The sequence below is a fragment of the Haplochromis burtoni genome, unplaced genomic scaffold, assembly GCF_018398535.1.
Source record: "Haplochromis burtoni strain Fernald_Lab_line unplaced genomic scaffold, NCSU_Asbu1 Contig_217, whole genome shotgun sequence".
NCBI classification, from domain to species: domain Eukaryota; kingdom Metazoa; phylum Chordata; class Actinopteri; order Cichliformes; family Cichlidae; genus Haplochromis; species Haplochromis burtoni.
Window position 1 is genome coordinate 242,850 of NW_024582578.1, and position 19,061 is coordinate 261,910.

At 43.1% G+C, this 19,061-nt stretch overlaps 1 protein-coding gene across 2 annotated transcripts; it reads right to left on the reverse strand.

The window, feature by feature from the left end:
• Positions 1-17: 17 nt before the first annotated feature.
• Positions 18-17,180, reverse strand: canx (calnexin). Of its 2 annotated transcripts, XM_005937048.3 has the most exons (16): positions 17,052-17,180; positions 12,559-12,783; positions 11,616-11,689; positions 11,126-11,184; positions 10,790-10,931; positions 10,589-10,670; positions 10,131-10,323; positions 9,786-9,975; positions 8,941-9,054; positions 8,588-8,744; positions 8,282-8,497; positions 7,407-7,526; positions 6,612-6,716; positions 5,348-5,474; positions 5,191-5,264; positions 18-2,952 (listed from the first exon to the last, which is right to left on the reverse strand). In XM_005937048.3, the coding sequence occupies exons 2-16, from the start codon at positions 12,778-12,780 to the stop codon at positions 2,893-2,895; spliced, it is 1,935 nt and encodes a 644-aa protein (XP_005937110.1). In that variant the 5' UTR covers positions 12,781-12,783; positions 17,052-17,180; the 3' UTR covers positions 18-2,892. The 2 variants fall into 2 exon arrangements, with proteins under 2 accessions (XP_005937110.1, XP_005937111.1); XM_005937049.3 differs by lacking the exon at positions 6,612-6,716.
• Positions 17,181-19,061: the final 1,881 nt, after the last annotated feature.

The following is a 19,061-nucleotide window of genomic DNA, read 5'->3' on the forward strand; positions in this document are numbered from 1 at the left end:
CACGCTGCTGCCTCTGCTTCTGTTTCCATTTGATGTTTTTATTAATCAAATCGAGTGTTGACCACGTGTCCGCACACACATAAACACAGAGAAGGCTCCATTATCACAGTATTTCCATTGAAAGCTGGAGCTTCCTGTCAGCAGGTCCACTCAGCGTGGACGTGGGGACGGCGGCCGGGCCAACCGTTAGTACAAACACAGAACAAAATAAAAAGCAGAGTTACAGAGGCAGAGTCTCCCCCGCAGGTACAGTGTTCAGTCTACAGTCTGTTAGCGAGGCAGCTTCAACAACGCCGTGAACAACGCCATCGTGCCTAAACAACAGCATCTTCACGGCCACTACAAGCAGCAGAGCCAGCAAAATCATCCTACGAGGAAGAGGAGATGGTCACCTGACACAAACTTTCAACACTTGCCATAAACCACCAGGCAATCACAAGCAGCCTGTCCTGACTGAAAAAAGGATCTGGCTCAGGATTCACACTGGAATCATTTTCCACCTGCTGATCGCTTCAGTTTCAACTTAGACGGGAAAAAAACAAAAGAAAAAAAAAAGGTCCTGCAGGAAGATTAGCACATAAACAGGTGATCAAGGGTTTGAGAGCATCAATAAGTTTCACAGATATTTGAAATCATTGTTACCTGCCAGGCACTTTTATTTTGGCAGTGGAAAGGAAAATATCAAAAGAGTGAAGGTTAAAGTCTGTAAAATTCAGATTTGACTGAATGAACAATAACGATTTATAATCAGAATAGTCAAAAATTACAGCAAATGATTTGATTTGAAGCATTATTAGTGAGAAAATAAATCCGGGTTGTTCTGTGATTCCCATTGATCCACCCAAACTCTGATAATCACACAAACCAAAGATGGAGTTTCTCCTTCTTTATGAAGTTTGATTTTCCACCAACAGCATTACCTCTGACACCTGCTTCATATAAGATGACTTCAGGCTCAAAAGAGAATCAAGTTAGAAAATGAAAAACAACTTTTAAATTTATTGATTTTGTGGCCCACCAGAGGGCTGCAGACGGGACACTGTAACAGCGCGTTACACGACCAGTCAGAGTTTATATGCTGATCTCTGGTTTTACCAGTTTAAGAACGATGGTTGTTTTTTGGTAAGTTATCGCAGACAGATGAAAAATAAGTCTCACTCTATGAATAAATAACGTTTTTGCGCTACACGGCAGGACTTAAAACTGTTGGTTGGACGGCCACCAGGCATTTTCCCAGCCTGATGCTGAGGTCACGTGATTATCTTCCAGGGGTATTGGTTCTGAATTTGGCCCCACCTGTGGTCACACATGGCAACTGCTTCAGCTCACAAGATCCACTTACTCACACCACCTGACCTTTGAGCAAAGCCTATGCTCCACACCCTGAAAACGACCACCAGGCGGGTTGACTCTACAGGTGGACAGCTGAGATGTTAAGTACCTCATTGTGGTAGTGTTTTTGTGTTGTCCAAATGTTCAGAGAGCGCCACTGTTATAACAAAAAAAAAACAACAAAAAAAACCAACTTAATTTTAAAGATTTTTTGTGTGTGTATGAGCTGAACCTTCATTCACACAACGATATACCCAAGATCAGCTGACTGTTGCACGTACGTGACCTTTGACCTTTTTTTTAAAAATTAGACGAGCTAACATATGCTAACATTTACATAAGAAAAACAAAGACGAAAAATGGAAGAAAAGGTGTTACCAGTTTATTATTTCAGACGTTAGCATGACTGATAGCTAATCAATGAACTCCACAAGCTGTAAGCAGCTAGCTGCTGTAAGCATTGGTGGGCTGACTGTGTTATAGCGCCACACAGTTCACTAGCTTTACTAGCACCTAGCTAACACCAGGTTTGAGGAGGGTGAAGAAACAGCCTAGTAGTTTCTGGATAACATCCCCAGCTCGACCGATTAGCCAGCAGGAAACTGTGGTTGTTAGTAGGATAACCACCAACAGGCTGATTTACTGTAATAAACAAGCTGTTAGCTTATAAGTTTGCTAACACAGGTACGGTTGCTAAGTTTCTTGTAGCATTCATTAGCAGCCTGGTGGATCAAATTTAAAAACAAAACCCGAGCAATGATGGCAAGCTGATCCCAAAGCTAATTACCAGCATGTTGGTAAGCTAATTGGGCTTTTTCGATGCTTACTCACTGACTGTTGGTAACGGTTAGTCTAGCTAGCAAGTTACATTGTGTTAGCTAGATGACGACATATTGGATTAGCCAACTGTTTATAAGCTCTTTAAGGAATGAGGAAGACTTCCGGTTGGTCAAAAGATTTTAAAGTCATCCTGACTGTTGGTGTCGTGTCAGCAGGTGCTTTCACCCAGACTGCCACGACACAAGGCAGCAGGATCACGGTGGCTCAAGCAGGGTGATGCTGAGCTAAGCCCCTCCAGGGACCGATTTAGAGTGTTCTCATTGGCTGTTTAACACCCTGGTTACCTGGAGACTGTTTGACCTGACTTATGTTTTGGCTGCTGGAAGGCTAGAGACTGCTGGAAGCTCAACAAAAACAGCCTCAAGCGGGCTCTGAGGGTGGCAATGGCGGTGGACAGGATGTTGGTCCTGCAGGTTCGAGTGTTCAGGTGTTGTGAAGGAATGACGCAGCAAGTTTTAGTAAATCTCTTTGAAAAACAAAAATCCTTTGAATCTAACTCGGTACTGTTCATACACATAATCATTATTATCATCATCATCATCATCATCATCATCATCATGTGTCCATGTTGGAGGTCTTGATTAGTTTCCCGTTGCTGCTTCCACTGGTTCCATTCAGGCCTCATCGCCTCAGAGTGGACGGGAAGAAGAATGAGGAGGAGGAGGAAGGGGAGTGGGGATGAAGGGGGTGAGCTGTTGAGGTCAGGGCTGCAGTCAGATTTCACTCCTTCCTGAGCTTCCTGCTCCTCGGAGATCTCCGCAGAACATCGTCCTCGAGCTTCTGCAGAGGAAACGAAGGCAAGATGACGAGTAGTTTAAGTCAGAGAAGAGGCTCGATGTTACTCGCTCAAATCAAATCATCTGAAACAGACTGCACAGCCTCAGACGGAAAATTCGATTCAGTTTTATTCATACAGCGCCAAATCACAACAACCGTCACTTCAAGGCGTTTTATACTGTAAAAACCCTACAACAGGGGTGTCAAACATACAGCCTGTGGGCCACAGTCAGCCCAGGAAAGACTCCAGTCCTACGCAATGCGCAGCTTTGGAAAAATGAGGGTTTTAAATGTTTTGCAGCTTCACCTACTGATAAAGACCTCTCTCCACCCCCCATGACCATTCATACTACAGCAAAGTAATTACGTAATAGATGATCAATGACATGACAGAAAAGCTGTGTTTACAATCTACTGTAGGAAATTCAGGGGTTTTTTTCCCCCAAAATCTACAGGTTAAAAAAGAAAAAGGCTATTTTCTGTTAACAAGAACCCCTTTATTAAAAATTTTTTACACACCATTTAAAATGTAAATAATTTACTACAGCAGCACCTGTTAATCATGTAGAAAAACTAAGAAATACTCATCAAATTGCTCCTCTTTTTCTAATATTCTGATATCTGACGGATTAAATGCGTAGTTAAACTTCTTTATAATAACACCTGTTTGGATCTCTCTCTCTCTCTCTCTCTTTCTCCCAAATATCGGGCAAATCAACTTGTGCGTAAAATGTTTTCAGCTGGGCGTCGTGTAAAGCCTGTTCTAACGTTTGAGTCTAAGGTTTATTTTGTGCACCTGACGGCTCTTTTTTGCTTCTCACCCGTAAACTCCCTCCACACACTGTCACATGATTCTTGTGTAGGTGGTAGAAGAGGTTTGTTGTGTTTGAGTCTGTGGTGGGGACTGGACTGCATTATACGGTTTCTGGTCAGTGTCATACTTTTCATAACCAAACCATGTCCATGCTAAAGAGGTAGCCCCTCGTTTAGGAATAAGGTCCTGGATTTGCTTTGACTGGTCTTTCTGTTTGTCATCATTTAGGTTTATTTGGAAAAATCTCAACAGGATATTGAGCTTTATTGTGAAAAGTTTATGTGGAAAATAAACAAACGGACAGTGGAGCCACACGTTGGGTTTATCGTCATTGTTGCTAACGACAACAGGTAAAAACAGTTGCTTGTCTGTCCGTAGTGTGGTTATTTTAAATATAAGAGAACTTTATGAAATTAATATAGCCAATACAGTGACCCTCAAAACCATGAAACAAATATTGCAGTAAGCAGTGTATTTTGCCACACCATGAAACAAACAATAGTGTAATATGAAACGATAGACATTTTCATATCGCCATCCAGTGTGTGTGTGTGTGTGTGTGTGTGTGTGTGTGTGTGTGTGTGTGGGTGTGTGTGGTGTAGTGTGTGTGTGTGTGTTGTATACACACACACACACACACACACACACACACACACACAGATATTTACACACACACATGTATGTATGTGATGTGTGTGTATTAATGTATGTGATGTGTGTATACATATATGTTGTGATGTGTGTGTTGTGTGTGTCTGTTTGTTGTGGTGTGTGGGTGTGTGTGTGTGTGTGTGTGTGTGTGTGTGCGTGTGTGTGTATATATATTCGTAATATCCCTACGTCAAAGTGCTTTGTATGGAGTCCACAATGTAAAACCAGTCTGACATCCTTGCCCTATGACTATGCAGAGCAAAGCCAAAAATCAGAGGACCCCATCTGAGCAAGCACTTGGTAGCAATAGGAACAAAAAAAAACTCCCTTTTAATATGAAGACACGTCAGAATATGAATATGAAGTCACCAGACTCCGTGAGGGGCAGCCATCTGCTGAGGCTGGTCAGGGGTTTCAACTCTCCTGGAAAGCAGCAGATGTTACACCTGCAGCACATTTACAGCACTCTGCAGACTGAGCTATTCCCACATTTTTACTGAATTGAGGCTTTTTCAAGTTTTCTACATTTTATGTTTCAGACTCCTTCAAAACAAATCTGAGAAAATAAAATGAAATTAAAGTTTATCTTTGCAATAAGCTTTAAAGACCGGTGTGAAGACATTTAGAAAAACAAAAAACTTATTTTTCTTGTAAAATATAAATGACTAAAAAGACAAAATGAACCTTCATTTATTTATTAATTTTTTACATCTTTTCAAAAGTTAAAGGAGCTGAAAAGTCACGATTGAATTTGCTGTGATGAAACTTTGCCTCACCTCATCAGCTGTGTTCTCTTTTTCTTCATCCTCCTCTTCCTCTGCAGGTTCTTCATCTTCACTCTTTTCTGTGTCTGAAAAGCAAAGATGAATCAGATTAAGAAACAGCTGCAAACTCAAAAGAAACAAACAGATTCAATTTGAAGATCTCAGTAACCTGGGCTGCTCTTCTCAGCCTTCGGAGCCTCCTCGGCTTCCTCCTCCTCTTCCTCCTCCTCCTCCTTCACATCAGGCTGAGGTTCGTCGGTCTTCTTGTACTCTGCCGGCGACGCCGAACTCTTCTTCTGCAGAAAGAAACGAGTCAGTTCAAAGCGCTCCTGTGGTGGATGCTCATACTAAACAAAGTTTGTAATAATGAATTCACTGTATTTAAAATAATCCCCTGAGCTCAGTTTATCACAGTTTTTGATGTCATACAGACAGGATATCCCAGATATGGTCACCTGAGAGGTTTGTGAGGGGCAGCCAATTAGAAGAAAGAGTGAGGTTTGCCAAATTTACATTACTTGTGGTGGTTTGCTAGTGATAGTTTTAAAATAGCATTATCTAAACTCTTGGGTAACATGCTGATCCTGGACCAGCGCTACGATGACGCAGGAACAGCAACACGATGATTTCAGGTTCCCTCAGCTGAGGATCTAAGACTGATACAAATACATAAAGGCACCGTCACATTTATGAATGGATGGTTTTACTTTTGCAGTCAAGTCACACTGCAGTTCACACCCGCAACAGTAATTTACTGTTATTACCAAACTGCCTTCTCCATGAACAAGCCAGCATGCCACAGTGGAAACAGCTGAGACGGCCAGATATGTGACATGTTCATAGGAAACAGGATTTATAGGCCAAAGTACTGGGCCACACCTCTTAACCTTTGAACTCAAACGTTCTCAGTCCTAGTCCTGCAGCACCTAGCCAGGCAGTCCAAACCTCCTCTGGCATTAACATCAGCACAGACAGTGTGTTGCCGGGAGCTTCGGTTTCCACGGCTGAGCAGCTGCTGCAGGTGTGACGTGAAGGTGGCCTGGGACTTTGGTCCATGTAGTGCAAGTTAAACAGCAGCACCGTCTTCTCAGATCCATCATTCACAAACACATCACTGCCTTTCACTCACGGTTTTCGCCTACGTTTGATAAAGGGCGCCCTTTCAGACGAGCATTTTCAGAATGTGTTGGCCAATAGGAGAACAGAGTTGTGCCACCAGCAGGTCTGCTGCAAAGGATTTCACCTGATTTTCCAATATTCAGAACACCAACAAACCAATCATGAATTCTCAGTTATAATCAGTGTCACAATTACAACCAATGAGTGACAAGGTTTAATGAAACACACAAAGACTGCACTGCAGCACTACAGACGCACACAAGCAGCACAAACACAACATGACATGAAGCTATGCTAGCAGCAGTATCAGTCACCGGGCCGGAGGAGGTGGTGGCAGCGCGGTTAGGGCATCCAGCGTCATTAAACTCTTTCTGCAAGCTGGTGAGACTCAAGTGACCCTGAGCTGATCCTGACGACCTCTGTGGACATTAATCAGTGCGATACAACTTAAACCATTAAATGAAACCTCTGGAATAACAACGTGTGGGTTTGACAACAGGCAAGAGAGGATGCCCTGAGGATCAGACTGCAGGACGGACAGATTTTCTCATGTCCAATTAAAACCTTAAAACAATTATCAATAACAGTTAAAAATACAGCTTGAATTATAACAACAGTTTATATTGATTCATTTCCACCAATCACAGGAGTCCACCTGTGAGGAAATCCTCCACGACAGCATTACACTGAGCTGCCCTCTTATTCCTGACAGGGTCACCATAGCAGATGGATCTGTGTGGTTGATTTGGCACAGACTTCCATTGATCCAGGCCTGCAGCATCGAACTGTGGCTCTTTGAACTGCTGAATTTTAACTTTTAAATATCAAGTTTCATATTTTCACTACAGAAAGTTTGACAGTTAATAGGAGCTTCTCAGCTGACTGATGCATAAACATAAAGTCATGCATTGTTACTACCAGCAGAATGTAAATGAATGAGTAACACAGTAACACTCAGTGGGGGAAAATGTCGAACTCTCCGTGCTCTGAAGAGGCAACAGCTTCACTTTTACTTCAAACTTCAATCAAGACAGAAACTCGACTTTCAAATGAGGAAACTTCAGTTTGATGCTGCAGAGGCGCAGACCCTGTGTGTGTCTGTGTTTTACCTTTCCAGTGCAGCAGAAGACAAAGATAAGGATGAGCGGCAGAGCCACGGTGAGCACGTAGACGACCCAGAGCCACGGACGCTCCTCTGCAGCACTTAGCATCTGAGCTGCCAGCCCAGGCTGCACGACCACAAAGGGGAGGGGGGGGATTTAAAAAAAAAAAAAAAAGGGAAACACACACATGAGGAAACATCACGGGGCTCCCATTAACCCAGACTTCAATAAATCCACTTCACACATTTTTCTTTAAATGATCAGTAACAATATCAGAGTTGAACACCAAATCTCTCCCAGTCACGCTAATAAGTATGAAACGCATGTCTATTAAAGGATATCCACTAGCTCGGAGACATTTAGAGGGATCCTTTTATTTTTGATGACTTTGGCTAAGAGCTCATGAAACTCAGTAATCCGGTTTCTCAAATGATCAGAATATTTCCTAAAATGAATCAAATCTCTTCATGAGCCATAATCATCAAATTAACAAAAAAACAGACTTGATACATTTCACTTCATACTGAAAAATATATTCAAGTGAACCTTTCGGAATAAAATTATGGGAAAAGGATTTTGTCCTTAATATTCAATCGTTTTGTGAAACATTGGTAAGGAAACGTAATTTTCTTTCAATTCTGTTGCTCAAAAATAAAATTTTAACGTGTTTGATGCTCCACCGTGAAGCTGCGCTGAGGTGTGTGAGGTCACCCTGAGCATTTGAAACATGAGGCGGTGACTGTGTCACTTCACTTTTTAAACTTTAATCATGGCATACACTTTCCTTTTCCTTTTTTAAAATAAAAAAACTCCCAAAACAAATACAGATCTGATTTATCCCAGAAGACTGAATTTAATCTGATCTAATAACATTGACCAACCTCAGCGGCGCCCTCTGCTGCCTTCTTCAGCCCCCAGCTATCAGATGCCCAGCGTTCGGCAGCGTTGCGGTCATTGGTGATGAAGAAGTTGTCAAAGAAGATGTCAGGGGTCATGGACCAGAGTTCAAGCCCCAGGGCGCTGAACGGTGACATCTTGTAGGGGTGAAGGTCCTCAAAGTATGCCGGGTTGGGGATCTTCCTCGGCTTCCAGACGCCCTGAAAACACGAAGGGTCGGAGGTGAGGAGAGCCTCCAAAAGACTCCACCCCTCCATCTAATGATCACCTCACACGGAAGTCAGACTCACCTGATAGTTGGGGTTATCAATCATGGGGGGCTTCCATTTGCCCTTGTAGTTGGGGTTGTCAATCATTGGCCGTTTCCAGGTGCCGCAGCCGGGGGCGGTCTCACAGGCGGGGTTAGGGATCTGAGGGGCCTCCCACTCTCCATCCATGTCCTCATCCCTGACAGGCACGAAGAGTACTCTGTTATCTTCTTTATACTGGAATACAGGTTTTACTGGGACTATTTTCAGCAGTGGATTAATCCACAGGCTTTGTCAGGAAAGCTGTTCACAGTGAAAAGAAAATCTGTACTCTGTTTGCTTTAGACATTTCTTTCCTTCTACCTGCTCCGGGCCGACAGGCAGGTGTAACTCACCAGTCTTCAGGTTTGATGGCGTCAGGGTCTCCGATATACTCGGGCTCATCGTCCAGCCAGCCGTCGGGTTTCACTGCAGATTCATCTGGAATCTGAGCCGGAGCGTCTTCATCCCTGCAAACACACAACAACCCAAGTCTGCTGTCACAGAGTGGCAAACATGGAAGCACCAAACCTGCAGTTCCTCTAACATCCAGCAGAGGCTCCAGCAGTGAGTCAGTCCCAATGACAGGTGGACTGTGACACAGGAGCTGCCTCCTAGGGTTCCCCTCAGCTAATTGGAGTCTGAACTGAACCTCTGCATGGTTTTTGTGCCTTTGGAGCATCATCTGACCAATAATATAGCTGCTGTGAGGTCACTGTATTTAAAGGGAAACATGAAGTAAGCCTTTGATTTTTAAATAGACATGGATTGTGTTTTTAATACATTCTGAATCTGTTACTGAAGTGTACGGTAAGAAGCAGCACAATCTCCAGATTTTAACACTTTTCACACTTACGGAGGATTTACTTTATTTTCCCCCTTTTAAATAAATTGTAAATAAATAATTTTTCCCCTTTTTAAAACTTAAAATTTTAAGATCTTCAATTCAGGAAAAGTAAACGATCTCAGAAATAACTCAGCAACATAATCAGCTGTGTCTCTCTGCCATCTTTAGCCGGTATTCCTCGTTCTGAACTAGATCGGACTGTCCACTTATAAATCGAGACTGACCCCGTGACGCTTTTACTGCAAACAGGTTTACTTCAGTTCCAGTCGTGCAGCCATGGCTCAGTTTGTTTTCTTTAGGTCAAATGCCTGGATGAAAGTTTGAGCAAACTAAAAATGAAACCCTTGTACTGACCAGTCCTCGGGTTTGACGGAGTCCGGGTCCTGGATCTTGGCCCTCTCATCCCAGTCCTCAGGTTTGTGGTCATCAGGGTCCTCGATCTCAGCGGGGGGGTTCACAGCGGGGGTCATGTCCGTCAGCAGGTTGCCGCTGTTCACGACCGTCTGATCCACCAACACCTCAAAGCTGTTGTCAGAGTTCACCACTGTTGGGGGCAACAGAGACAAGTTAGGCACTCAAAGAAAAAAATAATCATCAAAGTATGCAGTTCCTCTAACGTCCAGCAGAGGCCAGGGTCCACAGACTCCCTTGTTAACATTTACAGCAGAAATAAACACGTTTGCAGCCTGTGCGTCTCACCCAGCGTGTACAGGTGAGTCTTCTTGTCGGTGAAGTATGTCCTCAGGTCGGCGTCGGGTTTCTTAGCGTGTTTCTCTTCGTACTCTCCGGTTTTGGGGTTTTTGTGCCTGAAGATGAAGTGCAGCTTGTAGTCTTCTCCACATTTGTCGGGTCCAAACATGATAGTGTACGGAGTTTTATCCACAAACTGGTCCTGCAGACACACACGGACATGTTACAGTGCTTACCTGCCTCGTAGCCTGCAGGTGTTTTTATCAGTCACTTATTAGAGTGATCAATAAGAACATTTCATAGAAATATCATAGATTTGCCTCTTTGGCTCATGACAGGAAGATGAGTTAGTGAGTTAGATCACGAGTCGAACAACATTTAAAACCTTTTTAAATCACTGTCCTGCTTTTCTTTTGGAAGCGGCATCATTAATAAACTGAATTAACGTGTGTGGGAATCGCACTGACCAGGTCGAGGTCGGGCGTCTCAGTCAGCAGCTTTACGTAGGCGCCACCGCAGTCGATACCCGACTGGAAGTTCACCTCATACCTGAACACAGACAGATCACACTGCTGATCAGTACCTTTCAGACTGAGAACACCTGGGTGTTCACACCCATCTACCAATCAGAGTTTCAAATGTGAATCAGACATCAAAGCTGTCCTTACTGGATGACAAGGGGCATGGTTTCAAAGGTGAAAGGTCGCAGCAGGTGGGCTGAGATGGCATGATGTTTGGCTCGAGACTTCAGGACCAGACCTTTGTCGCCAGGCAGCTTACTGTCCTTCATCTCCTCCACAGCCCATTTACCTGTTAACATCGTCATCATCATCATCATCATCATCATCACAGACAAACACTAAAACAAGGCGGTAATCTTCGGTACAGTGGCCTTTTTAGGACATCCCAGGCTCAGCTGATGTAATAGCTGATGTAATATCTAATGTAAAAAACTGCTCATGCATGTCATCATGTACACAATGAGGTTACAGATCTGCACTCACCGTCGTATTTTGCGATCTCTTCGTCTGCGTCATCCTTCTTGGCGTTGGACAGAATCCACCTGAAACAGCACACAGAGGGTTACGACTCCGGAGCTCTGAGGTTTACAGGTAGATGTACACGTGTGCACTGACTCCTCGGCAGCATTTTTCACAGATCAAACACCGAAGCTTTTCTTTGATGAAACTGATGGTCAAGTTAAACCATATGACTGTTTCACTAATCGATTGTCTTGGTAACTGCTGGGAGAATAACTTCAGCTAATTGTTTCAAACTCTGGGCTGATCTGATAGGTTTAAATCAGCTAATGTTACAAACAAACCATCACTAGGTTACAGCAAGCTGGCTCTGCGCCAGTGAGGGGGTGTCCTTAAATCCTTAACTGACCAGTTGGCATGCATTGGTGCGATGCTAGCACGTGTAATAAGCTTTAAAGTAAGAAAAAGAAAACATGTAAGGGAAGGTTATGATTCATGCGTGTGTGGTGCTCACCCATCCAGTGTCCCCTTATCAAAAGACTCTGCAATGAAGTGTTCCCCCTTCGGCTCAGGAGCTTTGTAGGTCACCTGAGTGAAGAAATGAAAGTAAGTTATAACATCCTCATGTGCAGGTTAACCAACACATTTGTTTGGTTCGTCCTCATCTTCCTTTCTCAGATTGAGCTCAAAGCCTTTCAGGTGTGTTCACTTTACCTCAGCTCCACTCTGAATAACCAGTCAGACTGGAAGTGAAGCAAACATGATCAAAACTGTGGAAATGATTCACGAGCAGGTTTCTGTCTAAAACCTGCTAACTCCAGGAAAATTCACCCGTTAAATCATTAGACTGAATTATTCTGAGGTCCGACTCTTAGTCCGGTCTGTGTCTGTAGAGAGAATGCAGGTCAGTAGATCAGCAGGGCAGATCACTACTCTCTCATCAGACCCACTTCCTGACCTGATTGGTTAATGGGTAACAGACACTTCTGGGTTAAACATTCAAAACCTCAGAATGAGCCAAAACAAACGCTGAGAGCACAGCAGTTATAATCCTCACAGGTAAAAACTTCAATAGAGTTAACTTTATTCATACAACCAAAAACTTAGACAAACAATTTTAAGAGCTTTCAGAAAAACAAGAAACAAGTAACTTTTTTAAAACCTTTTTAACAGGTCGGTAAATAAAAACAAAGATGTCACTGATGCATCATATTTGACTTTAGGAACTGATGGAAAATCTGGACCTGCAGATGGTTTCTGGCTGATTTAGTTTGGTGCCCCCTAGTGTGCAGACCCATGTAACTACAGATTCTATTGAAAATAAACTAACGACTTTATGAAACTTAAAAAAAAAAAAAAAAAAAATTCCACCATCTGCAAATTTATCATTAACAAGAATTCCAGAAAAACTATTTTTTTAATTAATAATAAAATAAAAATAAATAAAGCTGTCTTACCTGTGGACTGGGAGGGGTTTTAGGAGCAGGTGGAGCATCATCTTGCACGTCGTCCTCCAGATCCTCGTCCTCAGCCAAGCTCAGGTCCATTTCGTCCTCCACGTCGGCATCGTCGCCATCCAGACCGTCTTCGACCAGATCGTCAGCCCGAGAGACGGGGGCCAAACTGAGGCAGAGGAGGCCCGCCGCCAGGAGAACAAACAAACCGACCCGCTGATTCATAGTCTGCACAGAGAGGAGCAGAAAACCCGTCACATCTGGAGAGCAAGCAGGGCCGGGCCAAAAACCAGTGATCTTAGTTATACAGAGATTTCTCTCATTTTATTGTTTTTATTTTAAATTTTATAAACAACAACAAAAATCCACACAGTCGTGTTCCCCCATCATTAACAGACTGCCAACCTGTGTTTCATCCATCACCATGGTGACCAACCACAGAGCGCCCACAGGATGTGCTCCTCGGCTCCTTTTAACCCTAATGAGATTACACCCCGAGGGATTACAGCAGCACCCCGGTACAAGCAGAAATGCACACGCACACACACTACCTTAGCTGTTTTACGGGTTATTTAACATGAGATGGTGTGTCAATCATGACTGAGTTCCTGTAGTCTTTCAGTGCAGCAATGCCGTGATTACACAACTAACGTTAAGCTGCTGTGTTCAGTGACCATCAGAATAATTAGGCCCAAAAAGGTTCTGTGTTCCTGAACCATATCAAACAACAAAAATTAAGACTTTACAACATCAGCAGGTAAAAATCTGGCAAAAAGATTTGTCTCATCAGGGCTCAGCAACCCCAACTGCTACTTGGGTTTACAGTTGTTCTTACATTGATGCTTGCCACTAATGACAGTAAAAGAATTTTAGCCTGACAAGAAAGTGATAAAGATAATCAGGGACATTGCCACGTACACTGGAAAAAAGTAAAACCAATACTTGGAACGTCTGATAAAATCACTGACGGCCGAGCTTGGTCTCCTAAAAGGAAAACTAAACAAGCTCACTGAAATCAGTCAGCAGAATCTGTAGCCTGCCTTCTTAAAGCTACAAATATAATCACACTACATATACACTCTGTGTATACATACATACTCTGTAATTCAAATATTTGCAGAAGAAGAATGTGTGCAGACGCCCAAACAGAGAACCTAAATCTGGAGGAAACCAGGGAATGATGGATCTGGAGTTGATTTTGCATCTGATAGATATTAATGGAAGTGGTGCAGTGCAGGTGCAGCCACAGGTGGAGCAGTCTCAAGTAGTGATAAGACTGGTGATGTATTTAAATGAGAAAGAAAATTTAGACTGGCTGACTAATCTAAAGACAAAGTTCTCCATCATCATCCTCCATTAAATCTGAGGAGGATAAGATTCATGATCCAGATCACCACATGACAGGAAGTGCAAAACCTGACCTCAAGTGTCTCTATTAATATTTATTCCAGCAGATTTGTCTCATCTGAGCTGATTCTAAAAGGTAATCAAATTACCGATCAGTCTGATTGGTGCCAAGTAAAAACAAAACAATCTGGTCACATGACAGGAAGTGTATTAAGATTAAGAAAGGCAAGAAAAGTGGATCCTGAAGTTAAGCACATCTCACTCAGCAGACTGCTAGCTAATCAGATTAGCCTTTCAGACAGATTAGCATACGTGCCAGCACTAGTCGTTAGCTTAGCATCAAAGGCGTTTGGGGGGTCTGAAGGAGCCCGAACTTTAAAACATTTCTGTCCTTAATTCTAGTCAGCTTTTGTTTCTGTGCACGGGGAGGGTCATCTGCCAGGCTGTCACTTAAATGTGTAAAATGGATATGCATCCACCTTACTTTCCAAAATAAAAGGACAAAAATTTTACTTTAAGCCTTTCTTTCGGTTCCCTGCTGCACAAACAATGCTGAACTTCTCTGATGAGTTCACAAACTCGCACTGCAGTTTTCCAGCTGCCTGTGGGCAGTAATAAGCTCTTAGGTGGCCTCTGATTGGCTGATAAAACAGCAGCTTACAATCCTAATCAGCTGAGTGAAACCAGCTGAAGTGGCTGTTATCCACCCAGACTGAAGGCTCCAGTTGACATTAGTAACTTAATCTGATCTCAGAGCTGAAGGACATCTGCTGCTCCTCACACCAACCAGTTTCTAATAATTCATCAATAATGCCACGAATTACAGAAATGTGTCAGCTTTTTCTACTCTTGGGTTTTTGTGATGTTATTAGATGGCGACATCTGCATTCAGTCATCTCAGCTGCACTGAGGCCCGGTGTCACATAAATAAGGAACTGTGAATCATGCAAAGCTGCTCTAACAGAACAAACGGTGGAGCTCAAGACTGCTGCAGGTGTTCAGGTTGTGTACAGTTAAACAGCATGTGTCAGTTAAATCGTACCCAAACCGGATGGACTGGTTAGCATTTAGGCTGAACAATGAACCCGAAAAACTGAATAAAGCAAGAACAAGCCCAACTCACTCAGTCTGTGGTCGTGACTTCAAAAAACAGTTTGAATTAACGTTATAATGCGTTTCGAAAACCAGAGAGCAGAAATAAGATTAAAATCCCAAATCCTGTTACTGCCGTGTCTGAATTTAAACGTGGTCAGGTTGTTTTGGCTCAATTTGTTTCTAATTTATGATTTTTTTTTCCCTCTGTGACACACTGTGCAGGGTGTACACCACTGGGATAGGCAGAAGCCCCACTACGAAGTGGATATGCAGAAGAGAATGGAATTATTTATGTTCTGTTAAGGATCAGTGATAAGGTTTTTATTTGTCAGGTAATTTTATCAATTAAAGAGTCATTGCGTGTAAGCCCTCATATTCCCACCAAAGATTGCCCCTGTAATCTAAGTGAGATGATCATATATTCCTTCAGTAAGCAAGCATGCATATGCTACTTTTAAATGTGGGAACAGAAACCATCGCAGATTATGCGCCTAACAGATCTCGGGCCAGTTCTCTTTGTTCTTGCTAACTTAAGACAGACCAACTACTCAGACAATTCTTGTACCCTTTAATTTTTTCACAGTCTTGTTTAAAGGAAAAAAAAAAAAATCTACAGAAAGCATCCAGCTCTGATGTCTTTGCAGCTGCCCTTACAGTGATGTTGATCTACAGGAAGTAAAAGTCAAAGATTTCTGCAGATTAACATGCCTATATCGCCACCTGCAGACATCCTGGAGTAAACGCTACGGACAGCGGCCCTTTGAGCCAGATGTTACAATGAAAAACAGCTACTAACTTATACCAGGCAGCCTAGTCTTTCCCTTTTTAATATTAACATTCTGATCTTACTTTACATATACACCTGAAAAAAAGCAGAGAAAATAATTATAGCTTGATAAGCATCAAATGTTTAGTTAATGAAGAAATGTCTTAAAACAATCCAGATGTTAATCCTGATCAATGTGATCATGATCATTTCACAATCATGGAGCAATTCAACTTTAACATAAGACTGAGCTTTTCAGCATCACCGTTTTGGTGTTTTGAACCCAGGTGTGATCTGCGAGGGGTGGATATGACAGAGTGAGCTGTCAATGATGAAGGAGCACCGCCCATAGTGCCCCCAACTTCCTAGGGTTCTTTCTGACCATAATAAAATATACTTTTGGCTACTCAGTTACCCCACAGGTAACGGGAAATTAACCAGTAACCTTTCGTTTGCAAAGGTGTAAATGACACCAAACATCATGCTTAACTCAGTATCGAGCTCTGGTTTTACTTTAAAATGAGAGGAGTCGCCCCCTACTGGTAATTCCAAGTCATACTGGTAAAAACCTGTGCTTAATACCGCCTAGGATCAGCTCATTTCCATCCACTTTTTCACCGTGATAGTCTGACAAGTTCGACCACAATGGTCACTGAATCTGCAGTGTCTACCTCTAATGATGCTAACACACCTGTGACAGCGGACAGGTGAATGGAGGTCAGTCATGAAAGCGCGTAGCTTATGATTAACTTTGTTTTCATACACCCATTTTTTTCTGCCAGCCTCCTGCAGGCTTTGCTACCCGGATCCTAAAGCTTTCTCTGGACAGTTTAACAGCTGATCCTAAACCCTTCAAAGAGCCTAAAAAACACCGCCCACCTCCTCCAGATCCTGCTTAGCCCAATGTTAGCATAGCACCTTACGGAACACCCGACTTTGAATGAAGCAGTCGGACCAATTTTAGTTTCGCTGTGAGAAAAAACCCGACTGTAATGCATGTTAATCAAACCAGATCACCGGGACAAGACTCGGGTTTAAGGTTTATTAACCGCTAACGGAGGCCACGGCAGCGGGCTAACGGCTAGCTGGGTTCACCTGCGGTTAATTAGCCATCAGCCCGGTGCTAACTGCCCGCAGGAGCCACGGAGAGGAGATTTAACGGATAGAAACCGACAGCATGTAAATAACTACAGCCCGGGCGACGTGAACGGAACACCACCTGTCAGAAAACAGTTGTATTCGGCTGAGCTACCCTTTAAAATTCTCATTTATTGGCGTTTTCACTCACCTCAAGCTCACCCGTGCGCCGCCTGGGAACTACTGAGGAGGATCACGTGGGGTCCTGGAGGGCACTAACCGACTTCCCCCGTCGCCGATTGGTTATCCAGCGCGTAACTTTGACGTTTCCTGTCAACTGTCAGGAGCTGATTGGTCAACAGAAACTCTCGCTCGACCCGCCCATATGGAGCTGCACCTCGTGGACAGCGATGATTGGCTGAGCTGCCAGGGGAAGTGTGTCCTCATTGGCTGCAGTCATGCTTATGAAAAGGCTTAAGAATTCGGGATGAGATTGAAACTGATTTTTGCAGATTTTGATTCATAAACTGATTTAATTCGGTTCTAACCTATTAAAGACATGAAAACGGTCTTTATTTCGCATATTTGCTTCATCGGATAAAACATTCTGAATTTCCAAAGCTATTTATTTAATAACTTAGTTTAATTATGACTTTTTTAAAAATTTATGCTAACTGTAACCAAATCATACAGTCTCTGGGGAACAGTTTTATTCAGAGCAGAAACAAAGGTCAAATTTATTGTAAAAAGTATTTATTACATGTATTTCTAATCTAACAGCACCTGAAATACACATTTGGTACACAAATATGAGATAAAAAAAAAAAAGAAGAAAAAAGTTACCTTTACTTTAATGAGAAACAAAAATGAATTTTCATTTTTGTGCACACAGTAAACATGCACACCGGTCTGCACTAAAAGACTGTTTGATAAAGTCTAGGGGGGGAAAAGCATGTGTGTGTTGTTTACCTGGGAAATCACAATTTAAATACGTGTGGTTTCTGTGTTTGAGAGTCCCTTGACCTGTGAAGTGGTGTTGTTGTTAGTGTGATCATCACTGAAACAACAGCCAATCAAGGCATGCTGACATAGCTTTGATTAACAGTTGACAACTGAGCGGGCGCAGCTTCTTCTTTGATGCTAAAGCGAGACCTTCAGGCCTGAAAAATTAGTTCTAATTTCAAACCCCACAAGGCTGCCCGCTGGGATTGAAATGATGGGACGAGGCGTGAGTTTCTCAAAATGGGCTCATTGAGTGCAGCACGGAGAAGATCTTGGAGAACGCACGGCTGCCGTGAATACTCAGAACAAGACCTCTGAGTGAAAAACTGGATTACATCTGGAGGGGCTAGCTCAAATAACACCTTTGAGCGCAAATTCGATCACATCTTGGGGAAGTGCACTGCGGTCGTGAGTTCTCAGAAACTGCTCTTTGAGCAAAAAGAATGACAACATCACGGAACCTAAGTTTGGATAACACCATAGAAAGCTCACGGCTCTCCAACGGGAGATTGAGAGACCAGTGTTGGACTGTTAGAACAGCTTTGAAATTCATATGAGTTGTTCGCACTAAAGTAAAAAGCAGCATCACTTCATGCGGATACCCTCTCAGCGCCAGCTGCGGTCGCAAGGCTGGAGCCGAACAAAAAACACCCTGATAACGACTGTGTTTAGACTGTTCCTTCCCATTCCATGCAAGGCCACCTGGGTTGGCTGGAAGACTGTTTACTTAGCCTGGCAGGGCGAAGGACTGTCTCAGCTGAACTCTGGACACGCACACACATACATATACACTGATATGCACACACTCATCCCCCCTCCCTTTCCAAACGCCTTCGACGCTTATTCCCTTCCGATGCTGATGGTGGATCAAGGAGACCGGAGCACAGGCTGCAGGCCCGGATGGACTGTCTACATTGGCTGTCTCTCACCCTTTATCCACCCCTGTTGCTTGTCATGTGTTTCTTTGGTGTATTAAGAGTTTTTTTTTCATGTGCTCTTATGTGCAGAGGTGTTTTTTTCTGTTCTCAAACTGATCTCCCTGTTGGAGCTCAGTCTGGGGGGAGTTATTTTTTTCTCCTTATCTTTCCTCATGTGGTGCATTTTCCATTGTTATACCTCTCTGACCTGTCTTCCCCATGTGATGTTTTGTGAAATGTATGTATGGTCGGAGGGTAAGAGATGGCACCGCCATTGCATGCAATAGGTCGGCAGCCTTATG

What these genes read in the sequence shown, in the direction of transcription:
- canx (XM_005937048.3), bottom strand. Translation starts at nt 12,780, where the DNA reads ATGAATCAGCGGGTCGGTTTGTTTGTTCTCCTGGCGGCGGGCCTCCTC. An exon ending in TCTTCTGCTGCACTGGAAAG is followed by an intron (nt 6,717 to 7,406) that starts GTAAAACACAGA and finishes TAATGTCCACAG; the next exon opens with AGGTCGTCAGGATCAGCTCA. An exon ending in GGCTGAGAAGAGCAGCCCAG is followed by an intron (nt 5,265 to 5,347) that starts GTTACTGAGATC and finishes TTTGCTTTTCAG; the next exon opens with ACACAGAAAAGAGTGAAGAT.